At 44.3% G+C, this 25455-nt stretch overlaps 1 protein-coding gene across 1 annotated transcript in view; it reads right to left on the bottom strand.

Moving 5' to 3' along the window:
* DOCK5 (dedicator of cytokinesis 5) overlaps positions 1-25455 on the bottom strand; it is a 224045-nt gene that overhangs the window by 27466 nt on the left and 171124 nt on the right. The window contains exons 37-45 of the mRNA XM_079927762.1: positions 25167-25257; positions 20844-20963; positions 17328-17417; positions 15270-15374; positions 9377-9518; positions 7231-7312; positions 6017-6101; positions 5275-5361; positions 3092-3268 (exon numbers count right to left, since the gene is read on the bottom strand). Of these exons, the coding sequence (XP_079783888.1) occupies positions 3092-3268; positions 5275-5361; positions 6017-6101; positions 7231-7312; positions 9377-9518; positions 15270-15374; positions 17328-17417; positions 20844-20963; positions 25167-25257 (979 nt within the window). The remainder of the gene's footprint in view (positions 1-3091; positions 3269-5274; positions 5362-6016; positions 6102-7230; positions 7313-9376; positions 9519-15269; positions 15375-17327; positions 17418-20843; positions 20964-25166; positions 25258-25455) is intronic.

The following is a 25455-nucleotide window of genomic DNA, read 5'->3' on the forward strand; positions in this document are numbered from 1 at the left end:
TCCCTGTACCATAACCATCATTTCTGAGAGTGCTTTTGAAGACTAGCCTTCAAAGCTCCCCTTCACTCTTTTGCTTCACTAGTAGGAAAACCACCCCATCACATGAAACCCAAGAGTTCCTGAAACTACAGGATACAGTTATAAAAGGGATCAGCCCATTTTGTGTGGAAAACAGAATATGTGCAAACGCTTAACTTTGTGGGAAGATGTTATGGGTTAAACTGTGTCCCCCCCCACCCCCAAATTCATAGGTTGAAGTCCTAAGCCCTGCGACCTCAGAATGTGACCTTAGATGGACACAGACTTGTTGCAGAGGTAATTAGTTAAGATGAGGTCACATGAGAGTAGGATGGACCCCTAATCCAATCTGACCGGTGTCCTTGCAAAAAGGGGATATGAGGAGACAGACACATGTACACAGAGAGAACATCATGTGAAAAGCCAAGGAGAAGACAGTCATCTACAAGGCAAGGGATACCAAAGGTTGCCAGCAACCCACAGAAGCCAGGGGAGAGGCAGGGAGCAGACGCTTCCTCAGAGGCCTCAGAGGGAATCAACGCTGCTGACACCTTGATTTCAGACTACTGGACCCCAGAACTGTGAGACAATCAATTCCCATTGTTTTAAGTCACGCTGTTTGTGGTACTTTGTTATGGCAGCCCTAGAAAACGAGTGCAACAGAGAATATAAATATATGGAATCCACGCATCACACGAAGGAAACAGGACAGCACATTTCCAGAGCAGCTCATGCTGGCAGATTCATATTTACAGGGACTGTCAATATAAATGAAAACATAGGATTTGCTTAAATCTTCAGCCACCTTTACCTTTCAAAATACACGCAGTTTAAATTTGAAAGTTAAAAAAATTTTTTGACCTCTGATAAAATGCACTGAAATTCCCAAAGCATCAGATGAGTCAGGGAACATCAGAGCAGAGTCCCCTGAAATTAGTTTTTCTAGCAGAGTCCTGCCTCAGAACAGAAAGGGCTGATGAATTACCGCACACACCTCCTGTGTTCCGATCACTCAGGCGCTGATTAAAGAGCTGCCTTAAAATAGGTCACCTGTATCAAGTAGGTAATGATGGATTCCCGACCCGATTGCAATAGTTCAAGGTGATCAATGAGTTTACCTTTTTCTTATGTTTAGAAATGTACAAAGTCATACATATTAATTAAAAACTAACAGTCTTTAAAAGTTGCTGAAATAAATTTGTTTATATATCCTTCCTTTTCTTCCCTTTTTTTAAAATTTTAATTAGAAGATGGTCACACTGGAAAAAACTTCATATAAAATTATATAATAGGGGCTTCCCTGGTGGCGCAGTGGTTGAGAGGCCGCCTGCTGATGCAGGGGACGCGGGTTTGTGCCCGGGTCCGGGAAGATCCCACATGCCGCGGAGCGGTTGGGCCCGTGAGCCATGGCCGCTGAGCCTGCGCGTCCGGAGCCTGTGCTCCGCAACAGGAGAGACCACAGCAGTGAGAGGCCCGTGTACCGCAAAAAAAAATAATAATAATAATTAAAAAAATATATATATATATAATAGTCACAGATACTGGCATATATAAATCAGAGTTCAGGAGCATTCTGAAAAAAAAAATGAATACTTGGAAAGACACATCAAAATTAGTACCAGATAGCTTATAGGAAAAAACACACACTGAAATCATTACAGCATTAAAAAAGTATTGTATTCTGGCCCTAGTATTGAATTCCATTATAACACTAGAAATTATTACTGAAACCTAACATCGGCAAACCAGAGTTCCTCTGGTGCTTTCCCAGCTGCTGAGACTAAGAAGACTAAAAAAAAGCTTGAGAGGTTGAAGAGACGACAGAAGAAAGAAGATCACTGTAGCACTGGTAAGCCCCACTCATCAACAACACTCAAACTGGGACATCCCTGGTTTGAGCACTGGTTGAGACTCCGTGCTTCCAAGGCAGGGGGCGCGGGTTCGATCCCTGGTTGGGGAACTAAGATCCCTCATGCCAAAAAAAATAAATAAAAAAGAACACTCGAATCACACATTCTGTTCCAAGTAGACAGGAAGAAAACCGACCCTGATCAAGCCACCACTACATGGCAGGGGTCATATGATGTTCCTCATATACAGGAGGTCTCCCTTAAGCCCCACGTCACTCCTGTCAGTTACGTATTTTCCTTACTTTTTTCAAATATGAAAACTGGAGCTCAGAGAGATTAAGTATCTCCCCCAAGAGCACACAGTGGCCAATGGGAAGCCAGAACTGGGTCATAAGAGTGACTGATTCTGAAGGCCCTGCTCTTCCCAGGACATTGGGTACAAATGGGAATAAGAGAATCAGCCCAGTTAACCTTTCTCATCTTTCCCATCCATCTCCTTTTCTTCCCACTCACTCTCCATGTTTCTCAACAGGGGTGTAACCTGTTTATTTATACTCAAGAGGAGGACCCCCAAATTATTTAGCCACTGAAAACATACCTAGCAATTAAAAATCCTGCTTCTATTGATTATAGGTAACCAAATTCTACTGAATGCATTACCTCCACTTTAAGTGATGCTACCTCCAGACCCTATGCAATGAGTCCCATGGGATGAGCATTCCATTCATGTTTTTCCAGAGTAACAGATACGACACTTAGCTGAATTAATTTAATTGCAGAGCCAGGGCCAGCGTTTGTCCATACAACCAATGGCACACCATGTCAGGGTTCCCAATAGAGCGTGGCTCTGTTTCCCACAGATGCTGCTTCCCTTCCAGGGCATCCTCAGGTCTGGGGTCCACTTGTGTGCCTTCTACCTTCCAGGGGAGAGAGGGAGTGGGAAGGGAATTCACAGCTGGTGAACCAACAAGAGGTCTATCAGATGGATCTTTCGGTGACTCTACCAGACAGTGGCCTAACCCTGGCTGGGTGGCTGATGGTGTCTAGCAGGTATGAGGTCAGGGAGAAGCCTGTCATTAATTTCATTTGCCCATTCACAAAGTGGGGAGAATGAAAATCTCTCAGAGAAGTTGTAGGAAACGAATTCACCAGCTGCCACTGGAGGAAGCAGGAGAGACACGCCACACCTGGTGGCCCCGTGGGGTTCCCGGGACGCAGCCCACCTTCTCATAGTTGGAGTAGCCCCCCATGACAGCCGGGTCCACGATGCCACTGAGCAGCATGGAGAGGGGATGCACAGAGAGGGACCGGTCCCAGGCGTGCTGCTGGACACAGTTGCTGATCTTCTCATTGGTGAGCTCCATGGTTTCAATGGCATTCTCCAGAGGACTGATTTCTTCCTGTGACAGAGGAGAGATGCTGAGTTCCACAGCCAAGACTGGAAAAAGCCTAGGTCTTCCCCGCCAAAGGCATACAATTCCCACCAAGCTATGGAGGAGCGATGTTTTCCTTGTCAAAGTCACGTTTTTTTTTCTTTTTGGCTGCACCGAGCGGCACGCGGGATCTTAGTTCCCCGACCAGGGATAGAACCTGTGCCCCCTGCAGTGGAAGCGCAGAGTCCTAACCACTGGACCGCCAGGCAAGTCCCGGGGTCATGTTTATTAATAAGGATAGCACATTTACTTGAAATGGTGTTGGTAAGCTGCTAAATAAGCAATTTAAAATCTCAGAAAGTCCAAGGATGATTTAAAAACTGGAGCTATGGTAATGATTATTTCTTGGAGCAAAGTGTCTATGGAAATTTTGAGAAGATAAAATTGGAGCTGTAATGATGTTTTTTTCTTGGGCAAATCTTTCTTACAGATTTTTGAGAAGATCAATGACAACAGAGGAGCAATATATCTGACCCAAGACACCTCTGCACACCAGAAACGTTCACTGGGAAGAGGTTTGATGCTCCTTCCGTAAGAAAAGGTAAGTGATCTCGGAAGTCACACGTTCAGACCATATATTAAGTCTGCTTAGTATGCGTTCTACGGTTTATGGAAGTCAGAAATAATAGGATGTATTAGAATATTCAAGCTGGACTTTGGATGCGAATGAAATGAGATGCAATGCAGATTCAGAGAGCTCCTCCTATGGAAATGTCTTCCAAACTAGATTCAAGAAAAATTGTGTCCTTCTTCATTTTACCCTGATCAACCAGCATGATCTCCTACTCCAGAATGGATTCCAAAAGCTCTGTCCAAAACCATATTCATACTTGAAGAAGAATAATTTATCACTAGTGGTATGGAACACATCAAACTTCAGATTTGTTCAAGACGTATTTCTTGATTACTTATTTTAGGCAAGTACTCTGCTATGCACCATTGTTACAAAAGCGATTAAGATATAATTCATGGCTGGAAGGAGCATACGGTTTTCACAGGGTCAGGGTGGGGAGGTTTCAAGATATGTAAGCATGGTAGGTAACTCTTTAGAAATAAGCCAGGGTTGTGACAGCGCAGAGAGAAAGGGCATCTAACCCAGCTTGAGAGTTTCAGAGATGGCTTCCTGGAGAAGCTGGTACCTAAACTACATCTCAATGGGAGTTAGGTTGAGAAGTGGTCAGAGGGCATGCTGGGCAGAGAAAACGTCAGAGAGGGTTGACATAGCATGGAGTGAGCAATTTAGTTCCAGTAGATTCCATAGAAGATGAAGTGGAAGGGCTTAGTCACACAGACCCTGTACGCATGTGCTAGGAGCATGGGCTTTCTAGTCTAGGCACTGGGGAGCCACAGCAAGGTTTTAAGCATGAGAATGATACAGCCAGGTTTTCACTATGGAATTCACACTCTGAGGCAGAGAGGAAAATGGACCTAAGAAGCCAATGCAGGGAGGCCAATCAGAAGGCTTTTTCAATGGCATCAACCAGAGATGAATGAGGGATTAGAAACAGGGTACCTCAGCAGGAGGGCTGGGGGAAGAAAACTAAAACAGATTTAATAACTATTAAAGAGGTAAAACAAACAGCTTTGGGGAGTGATGAAGATGGAAGAGTCTAGGATGAATGGTGATGTGACTAGCTGAAAATAAGAGGAAGTGTTCTTGGAGGGAAGAATGTGATTGATAGGAAACTCAAAGGAGGAATTCCAAAAATGTTTTTGGGCACAGGCAGGATCCTTGAGGAGACAACACCCATTGGGTCATAAAAGAGCCATTCACTGGGAGTAATCTTTAGGGTTGGTGTCGTAACATCAGTTTGACAAAGGAGTTCTATTCTACAAGCGTGTCTTTTATTTCTCTTTTGGAAAATAAAGTGGGCCAGAGGAGCTAGTGAGAACTGGAGGGGGAATTTAACAAAGGCTCTCATTCTGTTTGGAGACAGAACGAGTTTTCTGAGTTCCACTTTCAGATGACTTACTGTTGAAATCTGTTTGACTTCAAACCACTTGAGAATCCCAGGGAAGGTATAGGCAGTCGTATACGTGGTCCTTTCAATCCACATGGTCTGGTGGAAGGAAGGAAAGTAGGAAATGGTGGTCAGTTCCCAGGCAAAACAGCAAAACTCCCAGGTTTATGATACTCTCTTTTTTAAATTTTTTTAAATAAATAAAAATTAAAATTATTTCATATCAGAGCATACTTGATTTAGTTTCAGGTGTACAGCAAAGTGATTCAGTTATACATGTATCTATTCTTTTCCAAATTCTTTTCCCATTTAGGTTATTACAGAATATTGAGCAGAGTTCCCTGTGCTCTACAGTAGGTCCTTGTTGGTTATCTAGAGATTTTATTTTCAATGCCTCCTTAGTGAATGGGCCATACTTTCTCCCAAACTTTAAGGATTCTAAGTGTTTAAAGCAGAAAGGAAGTAGCTATTGGGGCTCCGTCACCCTTTTTGATGGGAAATTTGAGGTCCAGAGAGGTGTGACATGCTCAAATCAAGGTCATGGTGGTGGCAGGCCCAGGCGTGGAGCCCAGTTCCTGGATCACTAGTCTAGAGTTTTCCACTGAGACAACAGTCTGCTGACTAGGTAATAAGCACACGGAAACTCTATCTCCAGGGCTGCCATCATTTCTGCTGTAGATGCTGGTTGAATGGAAGGCCTCCATTTTTGATGTCCATTTCATCTTGTTTCAGAGGATGAACGTGGTGGACTCACAGCAAACTCATTGTCGGGATCCTTTTCTCCTTTCCGGAACGGCCGAGAATATCTGAACTGCTGTACTTCATTGGCTCTGTAGTAGCTGGGAAAGACACAGCCATATGCTTTCATTTCTTTCTTACAACAAGCACTGCTCCAACAAAACCTGAGACACATCTTACATGGACTGAGTCTTATCCACTAAACTACCTCAAAACTGACATAGTCTCCACGATGAAGGCTGGAGATGATGCAGAATTTGATTTTTTTAAAACTTTCTTGGCCATGCCACGTGGCATGCAGGATCTTAGTTCCCCAACCAGGGATTGAACCCGTGCCCCCCTGCAGTGGGAACATGAAGTCTTAACCACTGGACTGGCAGGGAAGTCCCCGGAATTTGATTTTATTGCACATCTTAGTTTTATTATTGATGAATCTATCTCACAGCTCACAATTTTGAAAGGCATATGGATTTATGTCCGTGTTTGTGATCTCATTTGCATAGTTTTCTAACAGTTCTATCAATCCTAGTAGCATTTTAGCTTCTCAGGAGAAGGAATTCAATCATAGGGGAACTCACTGATTGAAGGCCAGGTGAGGTCAGTCGCTACTGGCCAGTGAATCCTTCTGAGTGGAAAAAAGAACTAGGGGATCTGAAACCTAAGAGTAAAATTCTCAATTTCCTTCCCTCTGCTTAAAAAAAAAGAAATCTCCAAATCCCTTGAGTTACCAAGCTCTCATCTTATACTGGAAATGGAAGGGACAGTTGTTATGGTCTGAATATTTGTCCCCCAAATGCCTATACTGAATTCCTAATGCCCAATGTGATGGTGTTAGGAGGTGGGCTTTTTGGGTGGTGATTAGCTCATGATGGTGGAGCCCTCATGAACGTGGTTAGTGCCCTTATTAAAAAAGAGGCCCCACATAACTCCCTCACCCCTCCCACCATGTGAGGACACAGTGAGAAGATGATCACCTACGAACCAGGAAGAAGGCCCTCACCAGACACTGAAGCCACCAGTGCCTTGATCTTGGACTTCTCAGCCTCCAAAAATGTGAGAAATAAATTTCTGTTGTTTCTAAGCCACCCAGTCTGTGATCTTCTGTTACGGCAGACCAAATGGACGAAGACAACAGGAGGTCTTCCAAACTCTAATGAATTTTGATAGACTTCTATATAAAGAAGTGTGTGAGACACATGGTTTAAAAAACAAACCAAAAAACCCACTTACTTTAAGATCTGCTCTGGAACTGGTTTATCTTTGTAGCTGGGCGGCAGGCTCATCACTGGCTTTACGGTGAAACACTGCATGTCTGAGGAGCTCGTTAAGGAAGGAAAAGGGCTGGGCCACTAAGCTGTCACGGCAAAAAGGACCACCTGTTCCTCCTGCTTTACCGATGGAAATGGTACCCACACCAATCATTCCTTTGAACCAAATGCCAGGACCACATTGAAAATGGGTTTCCCTCAGATATTGCCAAAATGCCTTATTAAGTCATAATCTTGGGACATTTTTTGGTCAGACACGTGGCAAACAACCTTGTCTTAGGGAAACAGACATTAATGAAATTTCAGGAAAACAGGTGACTGGCAATTATCTAAAATCATTTCTTTTGGACAAGCATCCCTCTGAATTAGCCAGATTCCAGAGCCCGGGCAACAGGAATTTCTTGTTATCTTTGGATACCACTTGTTTACCAAGTACCAGAGCCAGGCACTGTAATAGGTGCTTTGAATAGGTCATCTCCAATAAACACAACAATTTCCAGGTGGATGTTATTAATCCCCTTTACAGATGAAGAATCTGAGGGTCTGAGAAAGCCCAGATCACACAACTGATAAATGAAGTCAGACGTCAAACCCAGCTCAGGGGGAAGGTCTCCCTCTCTCACTTAATGATCTGATCTTAGGCATGACTTTGTTTTGCCTTTACCAACAATGCTTCCAAATCTATAGCATTGAAACTAGAATTTAAGGCACTGGGTCTAGACCTAACATTCACTCCCAGTATTTCCCAACGTGAAGAGTGCCATCCACTGGCACCAGAATCACCTGGAGATTTACTCAAAATGCAGAATTAGAATTCACAGCTGCTGAATTAGAATCTCTCCATGGTGATTCTTAAGTATAATAAAACCTGAGAACCACTGGGCTATGCCTTAAGCTATTACAGCTTACAAAACGTTTTCACATAAATGATCTTTTTAATTTGATCTTCACAGAAATGCTATTAGATATTTGGGAGAAACAGAGCTCCCCTCACACTTTATAGATGAGAAAACCAAGGCCTGGAGAAACTAAGCAACTTGCCAAGGTAAATTGGCTATGCAGACGTGACTCTGGGACTCCTGTTTCTACATCCAATTCATGAAGACCTCTTTTCATCCCATCCCAAGGAGGCCCCGCAAGCATTTACTGAATCCCTACAACTGAAACAATTTTTCCCAGAAAACCTTTCTTTTCCAAGCATCCACTGTGTTAAGAGGCCACTCCACTCTCCTCTGAAAGGCAGGTCTGCCTACTGATCTATCATTGCTGTGTATCTTTCTATAGCTACTGACCAATAATAATTAATATAATAATTAATTATTATATTTATAATTATATATAATTATAATATAATTATATAATTAATTATAATTATTATATTATAATTAATACATATTAATTACAATAATTAATACATATAATTAATAATTAATACATATTGAACTTTTATTATGTATTTACCAGGCACTGTTCCTAGTATTTTACAGATACTCAATCTTTGCAAGAACTCCAAGGGGAAGAATGATCATCATCCCCACTTTACAGGTGAGAAAACTGAGGTACAGAGAAATTAAGTAAGTTGCCCAAAGTGACACAGTAAGTGACAGCACTGGGACTCGAACCCAGGCAATACGCTCCAGAGCCCTTTTTCTTATTTATCTACCATGCCACACCAGCTCTGTCTTAGCAACCTCTTTTAGAATACTGTTTACTTTTATAACATCTTCATTTTTAAAAAAGCATGCAATTGGTTTTTTGATGACATTATATGTTACCCAAAAAGAGCTACACCTCTTTATCCAGGATCCAGAATTCAGAACAGGAAGTCTATTCGCCTCAGGCTCCGCCTGTGGCTATAACACACATCCCTTCATATTCAACATTTGCTTCTCATCTCTCTCCTTTAGTTACGTCATAGCCCTGAGCTAAGGACATTAGGTTCCCAAAGCTTTTACACAGAATGGGACACTGAGTCAGGATGGTTAAATGAGTCTGAGGCCAGGACCTATCGGCACGCAGGGATGGGATGGAACCCTCGGCTTCTCTGGCTGGGCTGGGGCTGCTGTAGGTTCAAGAGCCCCTGAGCCGTGACCCCAGGATGAGGATACGCTGCTTGGGGGAGGACTTGATGTCCTCTCCTGGGGGCGTGGTGCTGGCCATCTTCTCGGCGTTGGGAAACTGGGTCAGCAGCCGCAGGCTGAAGTCTTCTCGCCTCTCGTACTCCTTCCCCCGGTAGATGAAGATCTTGTTCTGCAGGTCAGGAGAGCAAGGGAAAGAATTAAATATGAAGAGTGAAGGGGCAACTGGGGAGCCTGGTCCCGAGGAAGCCGCTGTCCTCCCCAGACCAAGTGCAACACCCCCACCGTGTCCTCATGGAGCACCTGCTATGTGCCCCACAGTAACCATCATATCCCAAAGAGCTCACGGTTTATCTGTGGAGTTAAGTCACACGCATGAAAATGCTTCATGCAGTGTTTCTCAGAGTATGGCCCAAGGATGACAACTGGTGTGCAAACAGCCTACACGGATCCACAAGGAGATAAGGAGTTTGCACCCTAATGGAAATCCAGGATGTTACCGGGCATGCTGTTTTAGTTTAGCTGATACTTTTCATGGCAAGAAATTCTCAATGAAGGAAGGAAGTACATTCATTTACTTTTGAGGTGCAAGCTCCTTTCTCATCATGATCCAGTAACAGGTAGGGAACCAGCGCTTTGAGCGGCACTGCCTAGAGAACTCGAAAGTACGAAGCGAATCAACACAACAGGTGAGACAGGAACAGAGAACAGGATTAACCTACAGCCGTCCCAAGCCAATCCTGGAGATCACCGTGGATGGCCACATTGAAGCCTCATAGAAAATAACTACCCTCAATACTAGTCTCTCCATTCCAAACTGCAGCTTTTTCTCTTTAATAAAATTAATAAAATTGGATGTTTTGAAAAGAAATTTTCTAGGCCCCAGGCATGGAAGAAATTCACCTCACAGCTGTTGCAAGTTCAAATGTCGCCATGTTTTGAAGGTTCCTGCTCCTCCGATGGTCACTCAGATGAGTACTTAGTATTTAAAGCCCACACGTGATCCTTTTTTAACTAAAATCTGGGCCCATATTGTCCTGTCAAATGTTTTTAAAAACCACTTGTCCATTCACACAACCAGTATGTATCGAGCAAATGAGATACGCCAGGCGCTAGGGACAGAACAGTAACTCTGCTCTGGTGGAGAGAAATAGAAAACAAGTAAACAAATAAGTAAGTAAGATAATTTAGATAACTTAAGTCCCTTGAAGGCAATATACCTTCTACGCTCAACACGGAGGGCAGTGAAAATGGCCAGATCTTTTGGAATTGATGATAAAATGTTTCCAAGCCGGGAAAGATATATGTGGATGACGCATGCATTATGCAATTTCAGCATTCAGGCAAAACTGTGGCGGGTTAAGGGGTCGGAGTATAAGAAAACGCTAAGTGTATGATGTGGACCATAACTGTGGAAGGAACCAGACAAGCAGAAGGTCAGTACAACGCAGCTCAACCTGAAGGAAAAGGTTTCCAGGAGGACACGAGACTTGATTGGTTGTGGATGGATGGATAGGGTCAGGAGAGGGGAGAGGGGAGAGGGGAGAGGGGAGAGGGGAGAGGGGAGAGGGGAGAGGGGAGAGGGGAGAGGGGAGAGGGGAGAGGGGAGAGGGGAGAGGGGAGAGGGGAGAGGGGAGAGGGGAGAGGGGAGAGGGGAGAGGGGAGAGGGGAGAGGGGAGAGGGGAGAGGGGAGAGGGGAGAGGGGAGAGGGGAGAGGGGAGAGGGGAGAGGGGAGAGGGGAGAGGGGAGAGGGGAGAGGGGAGAGGGGAGAGGGGAGAGGGGAGAGGGGAGAGGGGAGAGGGGAGAGGGGAGAGGGGAGAGGGGAGAGGGGAGAGGGGAGAGGGGAGAGGGGAGAGGGGAGAGGGGAGAGGGGAGAGGGGAGAGGGGAGAGGGGAGAGGGGAGAGGGGAGAGGGGAGAGGGGAGAGGGGAGAGGGGAGAGGGGAGAGGGGAGAGGGGAGAGGGGAGAGGGGAGAGGGGAGAGGGGAGAGGGGAGAGGGGAGAGGGGAGAGGGGAGAGGGGAGAGGGGAGAGGGGAGAGGGGAGAGGGGAGAGGGGAGAGGGGAGAGGGGAGAGGGGAGAGGGGAGAGGGGAGAGGAGAGGACAGCCAGGCATGGAAGTGAAAAGAAGAATAATAAGGCCCAAGGCAGAAAGTACGGAGTGCAGGTAGAAGAAACATCCTTGGACGAGCCGGAATCTGAAAGGCCTGGAAAGGTGGGTCAATGGTCCAAAGGCCTGGAAATTCACTGGAGGTTCTAGAAGGAGGGAGCAATGTGATGAAGGAGGAAGTGTAGTCAACCTAATCTATCCAACTGTAGGGATCCTTGGCAAAATCCTTGGGGGAAGGAGGAGCTACAGGGACTGCTGTTTGAGTCTTTGGTGTTTGGTAAAGAGCAAAGGGATGGGAGAGTCAATGAGGATTCTGAGGTAACGGCCTTGGACCAGGAAGAACAGTGATGCCACTGACAAAAACAGAAGAGATGGAGGCCTGCTTGGGGTCAGGGCAGAGGATATAATTTTATACTGAGTTTGGGGAAATAGTCCGTAACATGCAAGGGCATTTAAGTTACATAATTCATGTGGATTCTCTACTTTTCAGTACACGCTGACAACACGTAATACCTACAAACGCCTGTACAGTTTATAAAGCACTCCCATCTGCTATTCATTTCATTCTCAAACCAGCCCTGCAACGTGGGCCTTATTTCCCTAACTTCAAGGTCAGAAAACCAAGACTTGGTGGTCATGTGATTTGGCCAAAATCAGTCACTCAGCAGATGATTTAGACCCCAATTTTTCAACTTGAAAGTCTAGACTTCTTGTTCTCACGGAACCACTGCTGTCCTCCAGTTCATAACCATTATTCCATGTGACACAATAATCATATGTAACAAGTGTGGTAGCTGTCAATATCTTATCATGAACGATAGCAAATTTAAGACCAGAACCTACTGCAGACCCTCTACTCTTATTACTCCAGTCTCCCTTGGCCACCTTATCTACAACCAGTGTTAACGACACGTAAATAACCCAACTTTTACCTCCGGCCTAGAACTTTCCTTTGCGTTCCAGACCCATAGAGCAAATGTTTGACTCACATTTTTTGGATGTTCCAAATCTACCTCACATTGAGTATGTCTAAAACCAAACAACCTATAAAGACCCCAAAGGGGGCTTCCCTGGTGGTGCAGTGGTTGAGAGTCCGCCTGCCGATGCAGGGGACGCGGGTTTGTGCCCGGGTCCGGGAAGATCCCACATGCCGTGGAGCGGCTGGGCCCATGAGCCATGGCCGCTGAGCCTGCGCTCAGCAACGGGAGAGGCCACAGCAGTGAGAGGCCTGTGTACCGCAAAAAAAAAAAAAATCCCAAAGGCCCTCTGCAATCTGGTACCCATAGCTCTCTGAGCCCGTTCTCTACCTGCCCTTTTGTTCATGCATCTCCAGCCTCATGTCTTGAACCTGCTGTTCTCACTGTCTGGCCCCCTCTTGAGAGCTGCCTGGCTTACTCCCTCACGTCTTTCAGGGTTTTGCTCAGGTGTCATTTTCTTACCGAAGTCTTTCCTATTCACTCTGTTTAAAATTGCAACTCCATCCCCACCATCTGCCTCTCCATTCACCTTCCCCTGACGCATTTTTCTCTACGATACTTGCTGAGTGTCTACCCTGTATGAGGTGCTGTTCTAGGCCATCTGACACACTCAGGTATTTATCGTAGTATTTATTTATTTGTCTCTCCAAGCCAGAACAGAAGCTCTACAATTTCAAGGATTTGGGTATAAGACTCTGCCCCCTGGCCTATAGTACAGCAAGGTCCATAAATATGGGTCTGCAGTAGGTTCTGGTCTTAAATTTGCTATCGTTCATGATAAGATACGGATAAGAGCTCAATAAATATCTATTCAGTGAGTGGATTCATTCTCTCCTCCATGATTCTGCCCTTTCCCAGTGTTGCCATCTTAGTGGATGGATCCACTGCCCTGCCAATTATGCAGACCAGAGAGCCAGGAATCATTCTTACCACCTCCCACTTGCTCATTGCCATATCCCATCAATCATCAAATACTGTTACTGCGTCTCCATCACACTAATCTTTCCCTTCCTCTCTAAAGCCACCTCCCTAGGCCAACCTGTCATCTCTTCCCAGAACATCTGCCATGGTCTCTAGGGGCTTATCTACAAGCACGTCCCATCCATTCTCCATACCGAAGCCAGACGACCTTGCCAACACTGAAAAATCTACAATGGCTCCCTCTGCTCTCTGGATGCCAACAAAACACGCTATGTGGTCCCCAAAGCCCCGCACGCCCCTCCCACACTTCCTGCCTCATCTTCCCTGCTCACCCCAGCTCCCTCTCTTCCCACAGCACTCGTCTTCCACTCCCAGCCCCTGCCATGCCCTTGCCTGCTATTTCCTCTGCCTGGAGCGCCTTTTCCTATCCCCTTAACCTTCCTGACTCCCAGTTCACCTTTCAAATCCCAGCTGAAGCAGAAGTTCCCTGGGAAGTCTTTCCCGATTCTTAAAAAATTCAGGTATAATTGACGCATAGTAAAAATCTACCCCTTTTAGTGTAAAATTCTGCAGGTTTTGACAAACATAACCATGACCACAATTAAGAGATAGCACAGTTTCATCACCACTTAAAATCTCCCCACGTCTCTTTGTAGCCCAACCTTCGCCCCACCGGCTCCATTGACCAGATCCAATAACCACTGAGCTGCTCTCCATCCCTATGGTAAGTGTTGGCTTGGCCAGAATGTCATATCAATAAAATCACAGAGTATGTAGCCTTTAGGGTCTAACTGCTTTCTTTTACTCAGCACAATACATCTGAGAGTCATCCCTGTGGTTACGTGTATCAGGAGTTTATTCCTTTTTTTCCTGAGTAGTTTTCCACTGCATGGCTGTCCCACACTATGCTGATCCCTTCACCAGCTGAGGGAGATGTGCGCTGTATTCAGTCTTCAGTGATTATAAGTAACAGCGCTATAAACAATCACGTACAATTTTTACACGAACACAGGTTTTAATTTTACTTGGGTAAATACTCCTTGCTTAACCAACTCATCTAGCACAGAATTCCTGTCTTGGTCAGTTTCGATTTCATATTTGTTTGTGCGATTATTTAATTAACATCTCACCCATTAGGTTGTCAAATCCGTGAGAGCAAGGACCACATCTGATTATAATCAGCACTGTATCTCTAATGCCTGGCACACAGTAGGCCCTAAGCAAACAGTTATTGAATGAATGAATAAACTACTTCCTTACTAGGCGCTATAAGGAATGTATTTTCCTTTCCACTTTTTTCTTTCTTTCTTTTTTAATTAGGGGAAGGAAGATGGATAATATATATTTAAACATAGCTCAGCACTAATAGAGGCTTCTTTTCTGTGGGAGAAAATAAGAGGGGCTTTTTTGGGGGGGGTTGCTTTTTCGATTGTAAAATCAGTATTACATTCTAAAAAAATTTGAGAAACAAGATAAACATGGTCCTTCTCATTCTTCCAACAAAACTGTTTTTATTTTTGTGAACCTTTTGCAGTCTTGTCCTGGGGATATTTGTTTTCAAACTAGCTCTAGCTGGAAATAAAATAAACAATTAGATACATCAATCCACACTCTTCTCCCCCACCCCCACCCCCACAGGCTGACCCTCAGCAGACCAGCAGAGGGAATGGTTTTGTTTTTCCCTTTTCCATTCCACCTGGGAGAAGTCATTTTACAAAAGAACTGCCAGAATACCAGAGGTGGCCGGGGGGTGAAGAGACCAGCGGCTCAGGAAGTGGTTTCCCTCCCTAACCTCCCACCGTGAGAACAGGGGTCTCCAGCTGCTAACACGCTAGACCCATCTGGAAAAGAAATGAAGACCTTCCCTCCTGCAGACTGCAGGGCTTAATGGCTGGAGAGACCACCCTCAGGCTTCTTACCCGTAGGAAAGAAGGAAAGCCCTGTCCGTAGTAGCCAACAGCAAAGTATTCAGGCTGAGGCCTCATTGCCTTAATGATGTTCTCATAAAATGAGGCTCTTTTTTTCTGGAAAACAAAACAAGACATTCCATAGGGAGGTTACAAGGGCACCGCTGGAAAAAAAAAAAAAAAAAGCTCAGACTATTTGCTTTGTTGTTTCCCACGTAACAGAGAGAAATGAAAGGTCTTTGTAAAATATCTTTTGGGCCAAAGAATTATCCTTTCCCTGGATTGGTGGTTTTGGACCTGCATCTACGAATGGGCCCGGGAGGGTCTGGGAATCCTTGCAGTTATGTGTAGAAGGACAGATGTGTGTGCATTCTCCTCTGGAGGGAGGGACGGTTTAGCTTCCACCAGTTTCTTGAAGTACATTCAGGACCCCTAAAAGGTTAAGAAGCACTTTCTGAGATTCAGGTGGGTGGCTGCACTGGAACAGAGACATATGAGGAAAGAGAGAACTTTCCAGTTCATGCAGGTGGTTTCGATTCAAGGCCTCGGTTCAGCTACAGGTGCCCAGAAGGTGGTGGTGGTGTTCTATTTTTCAAATCTGGTACCACCCTTATTATTGTTTTTTTTGCAATTGAATTTTTATTTTATTTATTTTTATACAGCAGGTTCTTATTAGTCATCCATTTTATACATATTAGTGTATACATGTCAATCCCAATCTCCCAATTCATCCCACCACCACCACCACCGCCACTTTCCCCCTTTAGTGTCCATGTTTGTTCTCTACATCTGTCTCTATTTCTGCCTTGCAAACGGGTTCATCTGTACCATGTATGCGTTAATATACGATATCTGTTTTCCTCTTTCTGACTTACTTCACTCTGTATGACAGTCTCTAGATCCATCCACGTCTCTACAAATGACCCAATTTCATTCCTTTTTATGGCTAATATTCCATTGTATATACTGGTACCACCCCTATCTTTAATGCTTCCTGTGGGGAGCGGTTTCCCAACCAGGGCATAGAGCGTCAGCCTTAAAGGAAGCAAAATAGGTAGCCAGACCTGGGGGCTTTGACAGCTGTCCCTCCCACCATGGTTAGAGCCAAGGTGATTACTACACTACCTCAGTGAAGGATTCTATCACAATGTTTTCTTAGAGAGGTAACTTGTTACATTGCTCATGCCTCAGCTCAATTTAGTTTGTGAAATTCATCTGTGACTCTTTGCATGATGGCAGGAGCTGGTACCATACAGGGGCAAATTCTTTTCAAAGTGATCTTGACAACTATCTCCTCCAATTATTACATGACAATGGGTGACCTGACCTTTTGTGACTCCTCCACTGAAAATCACCCAATGTAATATGGTGTTGGCCCCCCCCACTGGGCATGGAAAAGGTTATTTTTGTTTCGCTTTACTGTTTTGAAATAGGTGACCTGTGCCAACAGCCAGGTGTAATACACAAGGACGGGATGACTGTAAGAGCAGAGATGTCCGGGGACATTTGAAGCAGGAGGAAGGCAAAACTGGAGAATCAAGATAAAAAACAATAAGAAACAATAGAAAACAAACAAAAAAACAAACTAAAAACAAAAATTTTTTAAACAAACAAAAAAAAGATTTAAAATTGGAAAATAAACATAAAAAACAGAGCTCAAAGATGAGCAGTTCATTCATTCAGCAGAGCCCTGAGGATGTGGACCACAGGACAAGTAATTCTGATGAACAGATGTCAGAAAACATCTGAAACGTGGAAAGGCTTCCTGGAAGGCAGAGTGAGTGAGAGGGGAAAGGGGTGCCGGGCCTGGGATATGGAGGGTCCACAGAGGAGCAAAAGGCACAGAGGAGAGGGCTGTAGACGGGGATCCTGAGCCCCCATCAAAGATAATCTGGACAAATAGCGGTAACAGCTTTTAGACCTCATTTCTCTTCATTTTTATTCTAAGCAAGGTGTACTTTTCCATGGTAAAGAACATCAATTATCTTTTTTAAACTTACAAAACCATTTTCACAAACACTACGAATAGCACCCCTGCCAGAGGCTCGACGTCTTCTGACCCAGACTCACCAGGAGATCACCCAGGCCCTCGTAGTCGAATACTTTGCTCTCATAATTCTCAGCCAACTCTTTGCTCAGCTTGATTGCCTTCTCCCACATCTTCAGAAAAAGAAAAGGAGGGTTACCCGTGGAGAACAAAGCAGTCATTGATCCAGTTGAAAAAGCCACTGGAGAGTCACTGGGCAATGACTAGGGAGTCAGGTGGGTTGAGTTTCTGCGGACACTCCCGACGTTCCTCACGGCTTGGATCAACTAACCCTGTTTTCTGACATCAAAAATCTACTGTACCTTAGCCGCTTTACCAGGGGGCATTTTCTGTTAATTCTGTTTGTAAGAACATGAAGAACACCATGTGTCCTCAAACAAAGCAATGCTGAGTTTAAAGAGCAATGACCATTGAAAGTGGAGTGGAACCAGTTCCAAAGACCTAGTCTTTGAGAGCATGAAAGTCTTGCTGGAGGGGAAAGGAAGTTGGTGTGGGCTCTTGTTCTGGTTTTGAGATGTGTGTGTGTGTTCCTTCTGAGTCAGGTTGTTTGGGAGGAGTGGAGGTATGAAAGAAAGTCTGATCATACTGTTGTGTGGAATTTGGGAAACTATTTCTCCAAGTTAGGGCCCTGATTTCCTATTTCTAACTAAACTATGTACATAGTCAGAGAGAGCTTCAGGAAATGCCTCACATGTAAATTACAGCCGAAGGCACATATCTGGCATCTGAGGCTAGCATCCCAGACCGATGAAACTCTGATCATTTTGGTATTTCATAAAATGTCTCTTAGCTGGATACTGCTAATAACGCAACATCTGGAAATTTCCTACGTCAGTCTTGTTAACCACATGCTAAGTTCCACTGTTTCTGGCTGCCGAAGGAACGTGTGTACAGTTCCCATACAGTTGTAAAAACATTTTAAAATTAAATCTTCTAGGGGCTTCCCTGGTGGTGCAGTGGTTGAGAGTCCGCCTGCCGATGCAGGGGACGCGGGTTCGTGCCCCGGTCCGGGAAGATCCCACATGCCGCGGAGCGGCTGGGCCTGCGCATCCGGAGCCTGTGCTCCGCCACGGGAGAGGCCACAACAGTGAGAGGCCCGCGTACCGCAAAAAAATAATTAATTAATTAATTAATTAAATCTTTTAATATTGTTTGCCAAATTTGTCCCTTCTGAAATTTCTGGGCCTGGATCATGGAAACTCTTTGAAATGTGCCACATGGGCCTCAGCCGGGCCTGGTGCAGGAGGCCAGTCAACAGCACCACGGGGCCCAGTTCACTCCTCATTCACCAAATGGTAACTCAATGGAAGAGACAGGAAGACAGCCTAGCACAGAGGTTCTCAAAGTGTGGTCCCTGGTCTCTGGGAGTCCCCAGGACCCTTTCGAGGGGTCCATGAGGTCAAAACCATCTTCTTAACAATACTAATCTTACTTGCCTTTTTGCAATGCTCATTCTCTCATGAGCCTACAGTGGAGTTTCCCAGGGGCTATAGGATGTGTAACAACACATTGGATGTAGGAGTGGATATTCGAATCCTGCTGTTTCTATGGAGCCAGATGATAAAGAGATTTGCAAAAATGTCCAACAATGCCACTCACATCGCTCACTTCTTGGAAAATATGGTCATTGTTCATAAATAGATACGATTTATATTAACAGGCAATACGTGTGTTATTGTTAAAAGAACAAGCAAGTAAATATTTAAAAATTTTGTTTTAATTTCAAAGACTAGAAATGAACAGGCATCAATAGACATAATCCATGTGAACAAAAGCTCTTGGGGGTCCTCAGTGATTTTTAAGAGGGTAAAGGGATGCAGAGGCTGAAAAGTCTCAGCAAATATATTTGCTCTCTGGGCCTCAAATTCTTCCTCAGTAAAATAGAGATAAGAGCTACCTTACAGGGTTACAGGGAGAATTAAATTAGAAAAGCAGCTTGAAAATCACCCAAAACAGTAACTTGCACTAAATCGAGGGTAGCTATTTTATCATGATGATTATTTATTTAATCAACAGGTTCCACTGGTAAAACAGGAGTGGTGGCTGGAAGTGGCAGCGCCTTGAAAAAAGTCAAATCTGGAATCGGTTTTGTTTCAATAGCACACACTTTTTTTCTCCCCCTACCCTTTCTATGCTTCTTTTCAATTTTCAATTTAAAAGTCTTCCAGCTGGACATGCCTTCTGCAGCTAATCACAGATTCCAGGACTTGGTGGCCCAGTTTATATGTTTATTTTACTTTCTCTTCCTCATAGGCATTTAAGCTGCTTGTTACGTACAGCCTAAGGTGTCGGGCAGGCAGCGACCTGGGGATGGGATGTGCCCCAGGTGTTCGCTAACAACCTCTAAAGAATGCACTGAAAAGGATTATACTAGCTCCTGGCCCTTAGCAAAATGTAAAAGGTACAATTAAGGTTACAGAGAGGGAGGCCCTCTTGGCTGCCCACTGTATTCTCCCTTGGGTTATGTGTCCTCAAGATAACTGATCTCTGTTTATTGTTTTTCTTACCTTAATTAATCTATTCATTTCCTCTCCCATTAAAAATATCAGAATTCAAAGATACACATGGGAATAGTAAAGCATAAGTTATGAGTCACTGTTGCATAATAAAGAACTTGGCTGGTCTTTGTTCTGAGCTCCTAGGAGGCAGCTTCTAAACTCTTGGAATTTCCCCAGTGACAGGAGTGTCACTGTTATTCATGGTGGACCTCTCAGACCACACGGGAGTTGATACCTCCCGAGGTGACTCATGGTGGGCAGGGGGGGCTCGCCTCTGCCAGAACCACCAGCCATTTGATTAGAGGGTTGGAGCCTTGAGCTAGACAGCATCAGCCAGACCTCCAGGGAGGAGATGGGGGCTGGAGATGGAGTTTATTCATGTGGTTTATGATTCAATCAGTCCAGCCAATACAACGACACCCCAGTAAAAACCCTGCACACAGGACTTCCCTGGCGGTCCACTGGTTAAGACTCCACGCTTCCACTGCAAGGGGCGTGGGTTCGATCCCTGGTAGGGGAACTAAGATCCCGCATGCCGTGTGGTGCGGCAAAAAAAACCCAAAAAATTAAAAACCCTGCACACAGAGCTCAAATGAGCTTCCTTGTTGGCGAACACATCAGTTCGCCAGGAGTGTGATGTGTCTGAATCCACAGGGAGAGGGCAGAGAAGCCATGCACCTGGGACCCTCCTAGACCTTGCCCTGTGTATTTCTTCATCTGGCTGGTTCTGATTTGTATCCTTTATGATAAAACTGTAATCATTAAGAACAGCATTTTACCAAGTTTTGTTGATTGTTCTAGTATAGTATCAAACCCGAGGGGGGGAACCAGAGGCACTCCCTCCCCAAAGTTATAGTCAATTGGTCAGAAATGTGGGTGGCCTGGGGACCCCTGAACTTGCAGCTGGTGTCTGAAGTTTGGGCTGTCTTGTAGAGGTCTCTGCGCTAACTCTGGCTGGTGAAGATCATAACTGCAGTGTGTAAGTATTGCGGGTCATTTCCTCCTTTGCCTTCACACAAAAACAAACCACCCAACACTCACCTTGCCTTTGTCAAAATACGATATGATTTCTTGATACAGCTTCTCTTTAAGCTCTTGCTGGGTATACACATAGTAAGTGTCCCTCTGAAGCAAATGGGGTACACAGGGCTTGTCAGACCACTGAAAAACACACACACGCAACACAAGAGATTGATGCAACACATCAATTCATTGAAAGGAGATGAATGTAACAAATATTCAGCTGCAAAAATTCACAGAAATATTTGTATATACCTTTGACTCAATCATTTATTTTTGATGATTTATCAAACACAAAAATTGCACACGCATATACATACACGTGCCAGGTTCAAAACAAGTGCATGCCAAATGGACACTCAAGGCATTCCCATGAAGGTCAGGAATGAGGTGAGGCCGCCAACCATCATGACTGTGGTTGTACTGGCTACCACTCAGGACAGATAAAAGAGAGGAATCGGAAGTATAAAAATGCAAAAAAGGGGGTAAAGCTATCATGTGAAAGCAATGATTGTATTCTTCATAATCAATCCATTCACAAAGGGTGCCAACTGAAAACCTACCACAAATAAGGAGAGAATTAAGTAGTGGGGTCAAAATTAACATATTTGGAAATACATTAGAGATGGATTTCATATAAATAATAACCGTGCCGAAGATAACAGAAGAAATGACCCCTACAAGAAAAAACCCAAAATGATCAGATACCAAGGCACAGCAACGTGAATATACTTAAGGCCACTAAATTATACACTTACAAATGCCTAGGATGGTAAGTTTAATTTTATATGTATTTCACCGTAATTAAATTAAAAAGCAAAGATATCTAGGGATCAACATAACAAGGAATATTCAAGACTTCTACACAGAAGATGTTAATACACCACAGGAGGGCACAAAAGCAGACTTGAACAAAGGGCAAGTCATACCATGCTTTTGGATAAGAACATGCTATTTTATAAACACAGAAATTCTCCCCTAAATTAATTTTTAAATTCCATGATTCCAAAGTCATGAAAAAATAAACAAAAAGGAAGAAGGTGGAAAACTCTGAAAAAGAAGAGGAATGAAGAGAAACTACTAGGTCATAAAACATACTGATAATGGAAACAGTGTGGTCCTGGTGCATGAACTGACAGAGACCCATGCAGAATACGTAACATCTAGAAAGAGGTTCCCCCCGACCCTCCATACAGTGATTTAGTACGTGATCAAGATGGGATCTCATACCAATGATGAAAAGGCGGAAATGATGAAAATGTGGGCTCTACTTACTAAGCAGCATTCCCTACTGAGTAGCTCTATGGGGAAAAAGTGGCAACCACACCTCATATCTTATGCCAGGATAGGAGAGCTGAATTTTCTGAGCAGCACAAACGAAAAGACCTCCAGTCACTGACACCGTGGTTTCTTTCGGATCATCCCACAGTCAACAAGCCTTCCCCCCTAACCCACATACAATAAGCTTTCTGGTGTCCCAGTCTTGAGTATGAACTGTGAATGGCTGCCTTAGGGGAGGTGGTGAAGCAGAGGACTCCAGTTCTTAATTCCAAAGCTTAGAACAATATACATGGATTCTTTAGGTATAAAATAAAATTTAAACTACACAAGAAAATGAATTGCTACGGACAAGAATGGAGGCAGGGAGATGTAGTAGGAAGCTAAAAATGGTAACTTGGACCAAGATGGTAGCAATGGAGATAAAGAAAAGTGGATAGGGTGAGGCTATCAAAGAGACATCAGCACCTCCGTGTTCACTGCAGTATTATTCACACTAGCCAAGATACAACCTAAGTGTCCATCCATGGATGAATGAATAAAAATGTGGTATAGGGCTTCCCTGGTGGTGCAGTGGTTGAGAGTCCGCCTGCCGATGCAGGGGACACGGGTTTGTGCCCCGGTCCGGGAAGATCCCACATGCTGCAGAGCGGCTGGGCCCGTGAGCCATGGCCGCTGAGCCTGTGCTCCGCAACGGGAGAGGCCACAACAGTGAGAGGCCCGCATACCGCAAAAAAAAAAAAAGAAAAAAATGTGGCATATACATATGATGGAATATTATTCAGCCATGAGAAAGAAAGAAATCCTGCCATCTGCAACACCACGGATGGACCTTAAGGGCGTTATTCAAAGTGAAGTAAGTTAGAAAAGAAAGACAAACACTGTACGATCTCACTTATATGTGGCATCTGAAAAATAATGGCTTGTAAAAACAGAGAGTAGAAGGGTGGTTACCAGGGGCTGCAGGGTGGGGGAATAGGACGAAGATTGTTTAAGGGTATAAACTTGAAACTAGTAGATAAATAAGCCCTGGAGGACTTCCCTGGTGGTGCAGTGGTTAAGAATCTGCCTGCCAATTCAGGGCATACGGGTTCGAGCCCTGGTCCGGGAAGATCCCACATGCCGCGGAGCAACTAAGCCTGTAAGCCACAACTACTGAGCCTGCGCTCTAGAGCCCGCGAGCCACAACTACTGAGCTTGCGTGCCACAGCTACTGAAGCCCGCGCACCTAGAGCCTGTGCTCCGCAACAGGAGAAGCCGCCACTCACCACAACTAGAGAAAGCCCGCGCATAGCAACAAAGACCCAATAAATAAATAAATAAATAAATTCATTTTATAAATAAATAAGCCCTGGGGATCTAATGTTATAGCACAAACTTTCTCAATTAAAAAAAAGAAAGAAAAGTGGATGGGGTGAGGGAGGGTTTTGGACAGAGGGTCCACGATTCTTGTTTGTGCAGAATGTGGGAGGGGTGAGTGAAAGATGATGACGAACAGTATCTTTTATTAGATGTCAGTGCCCTTCAGTGAAATGGGGAGAAAGGAGAGGAAGGGACGGACCCAGGAGGACAGTGGAGGGAACAGCTTCTGTTACTGTCACGCCAAGTTTGAGTTGTCTGTTAGTCATTCAGAGATTGACGTTGACAGAACAGTAAGTTGGAGGAGTCGTCAGAGCTGGAAATAATTATTTGGGATTGATGATGCAGAGTTGTATTTATATCCATGGCACAATATAATTTCCTCAGTGAGACAGTATAAATAGGATAGTACTTCTACAGTTCCATATTTACTTACAGCTCACTTCTCTACAGTTTTACACATATTGATTGACGTGTGTTTTGTTTTTTCTTTTTTTAAATAAATAAATAAATAAATTTATTTATTTTTAATTAATATTTAATTATTTAACTTAATTAATAATGGCTGCATTCGGTCTTCATTTCTGCACGGGCTTTCTCTAGTTGTGGCGAGCGGGTGCCACTCTTCGTTGAGGTACGCAGGCTTCTCAGTGCGGTGGCTTCTCTTGTTGCAGAGTACGTGCTCTAGGCTCACTCGTGGGCTTCAGTAGTTGCAGCATGCAAGTTCAGTAGTTGTGGCTCACGGGCTCTAGAGCGCAGGCTCAGTAGTTTTGGCGCACGGGCTTAGTTTTTCCGCGGCATGTGGGATCTTCCTTGACCAGGGCTCAAACCCGTGTCCCCTGCACTGGTGCATTTTTAACCACTGTACCACCAGGGAAGTCCCTGTTTTTTTCAATTACAGTGTCAGTATTAGCAACCTGTAAGTTGTGCTCTGCTTCCTCAGGATTTTTAAATACATGATATGCACCCATATGTTCAAAGCAGCACTATTTACAATAGCCAAGACATGAAAACAACCTAAATGTCCATTGACAGATGAGTGAATAAAGAAGATGTGGTACATATATAGTGGAATATTACTCAGCCATAAAAAAGAATGAAATAATGCCATTTGCAGCAACATGGATGGACCTAGAGGTGATCATACTAAGTGAAGTAAGTCAGGAAGAGAAAGACAAATACCATATGACATCACTTACATGTAGAATCTAAAATACGACACAAATGAACATATCTACAAAACAGAAACAGACTCACACAGAGAGAACAGACTTGTGGTTGCCAATGGGAAGAGGGAGGGGGGGATGGATGGATTGGGACTTTGGGATTAGAATGGATAAACAACAAGGTCCTACTGTAGAGCGCAGGGAGCTATATATAATATCCTGTGGCAAATCATAATGGAAAATATGAAAAAGAATGTATATATATGTACAACTGAATCACTTTGCTGTACAGCAGAAATTAACACAACACTATCAGTCAACTATACTTCAATACAATAAATTTAAAAGTAAGTAAATAAATAAATAATAATGGAAAATTTCCCAACCTTGGTCTAAAAACTAGCTGTGCCTATTCAGAAGGTATAAAAACATTCTTGGATAAAAGGGTCCTCCTTGAGTAGGGAACTTTCCCATCAAAATCGTACAGGACGCGGTCCCAAAGGGCTGGATGGTTGACGTACCGCATACCTGATCCACTTACCTGCAGGAGCTCAGCATGTAGGAGGAGCGTGTAGGCAGCTTCGGTGTAGTTCTCACTGTCCCGGTGCAAATCCCGCAGCTTGTACAAGTATCTGGTCAGAATGGGAGAAAGGAGGCATTCTGCTGCCAGGGAGTAGATGAGACATTTGGCTCATGCCACAGCCAGGCGGCAGGAATCGTTACTTCCTGTTCCTTAAGTCTTTGTGCTGCTTCCTGCCTGTGTGTCTTTCCTACTCTACCTGTGCTACTCTGTACTCTTCGTTTAAGGCAGTGATGTTTAAAAAAATTTT

Source organism: Stenella coeruleoalba (assembly GCF_951394435.1).
Source record: "Stenella coeruleoalba genome assembly, chromosome: 7".
NCBI classification, from domain to species: Eukaryota; Metazoa; Chordata; class Mammalia; order Artiodactyla; family Delphinidae; genus Stenella; species Stenella coeruleoalba.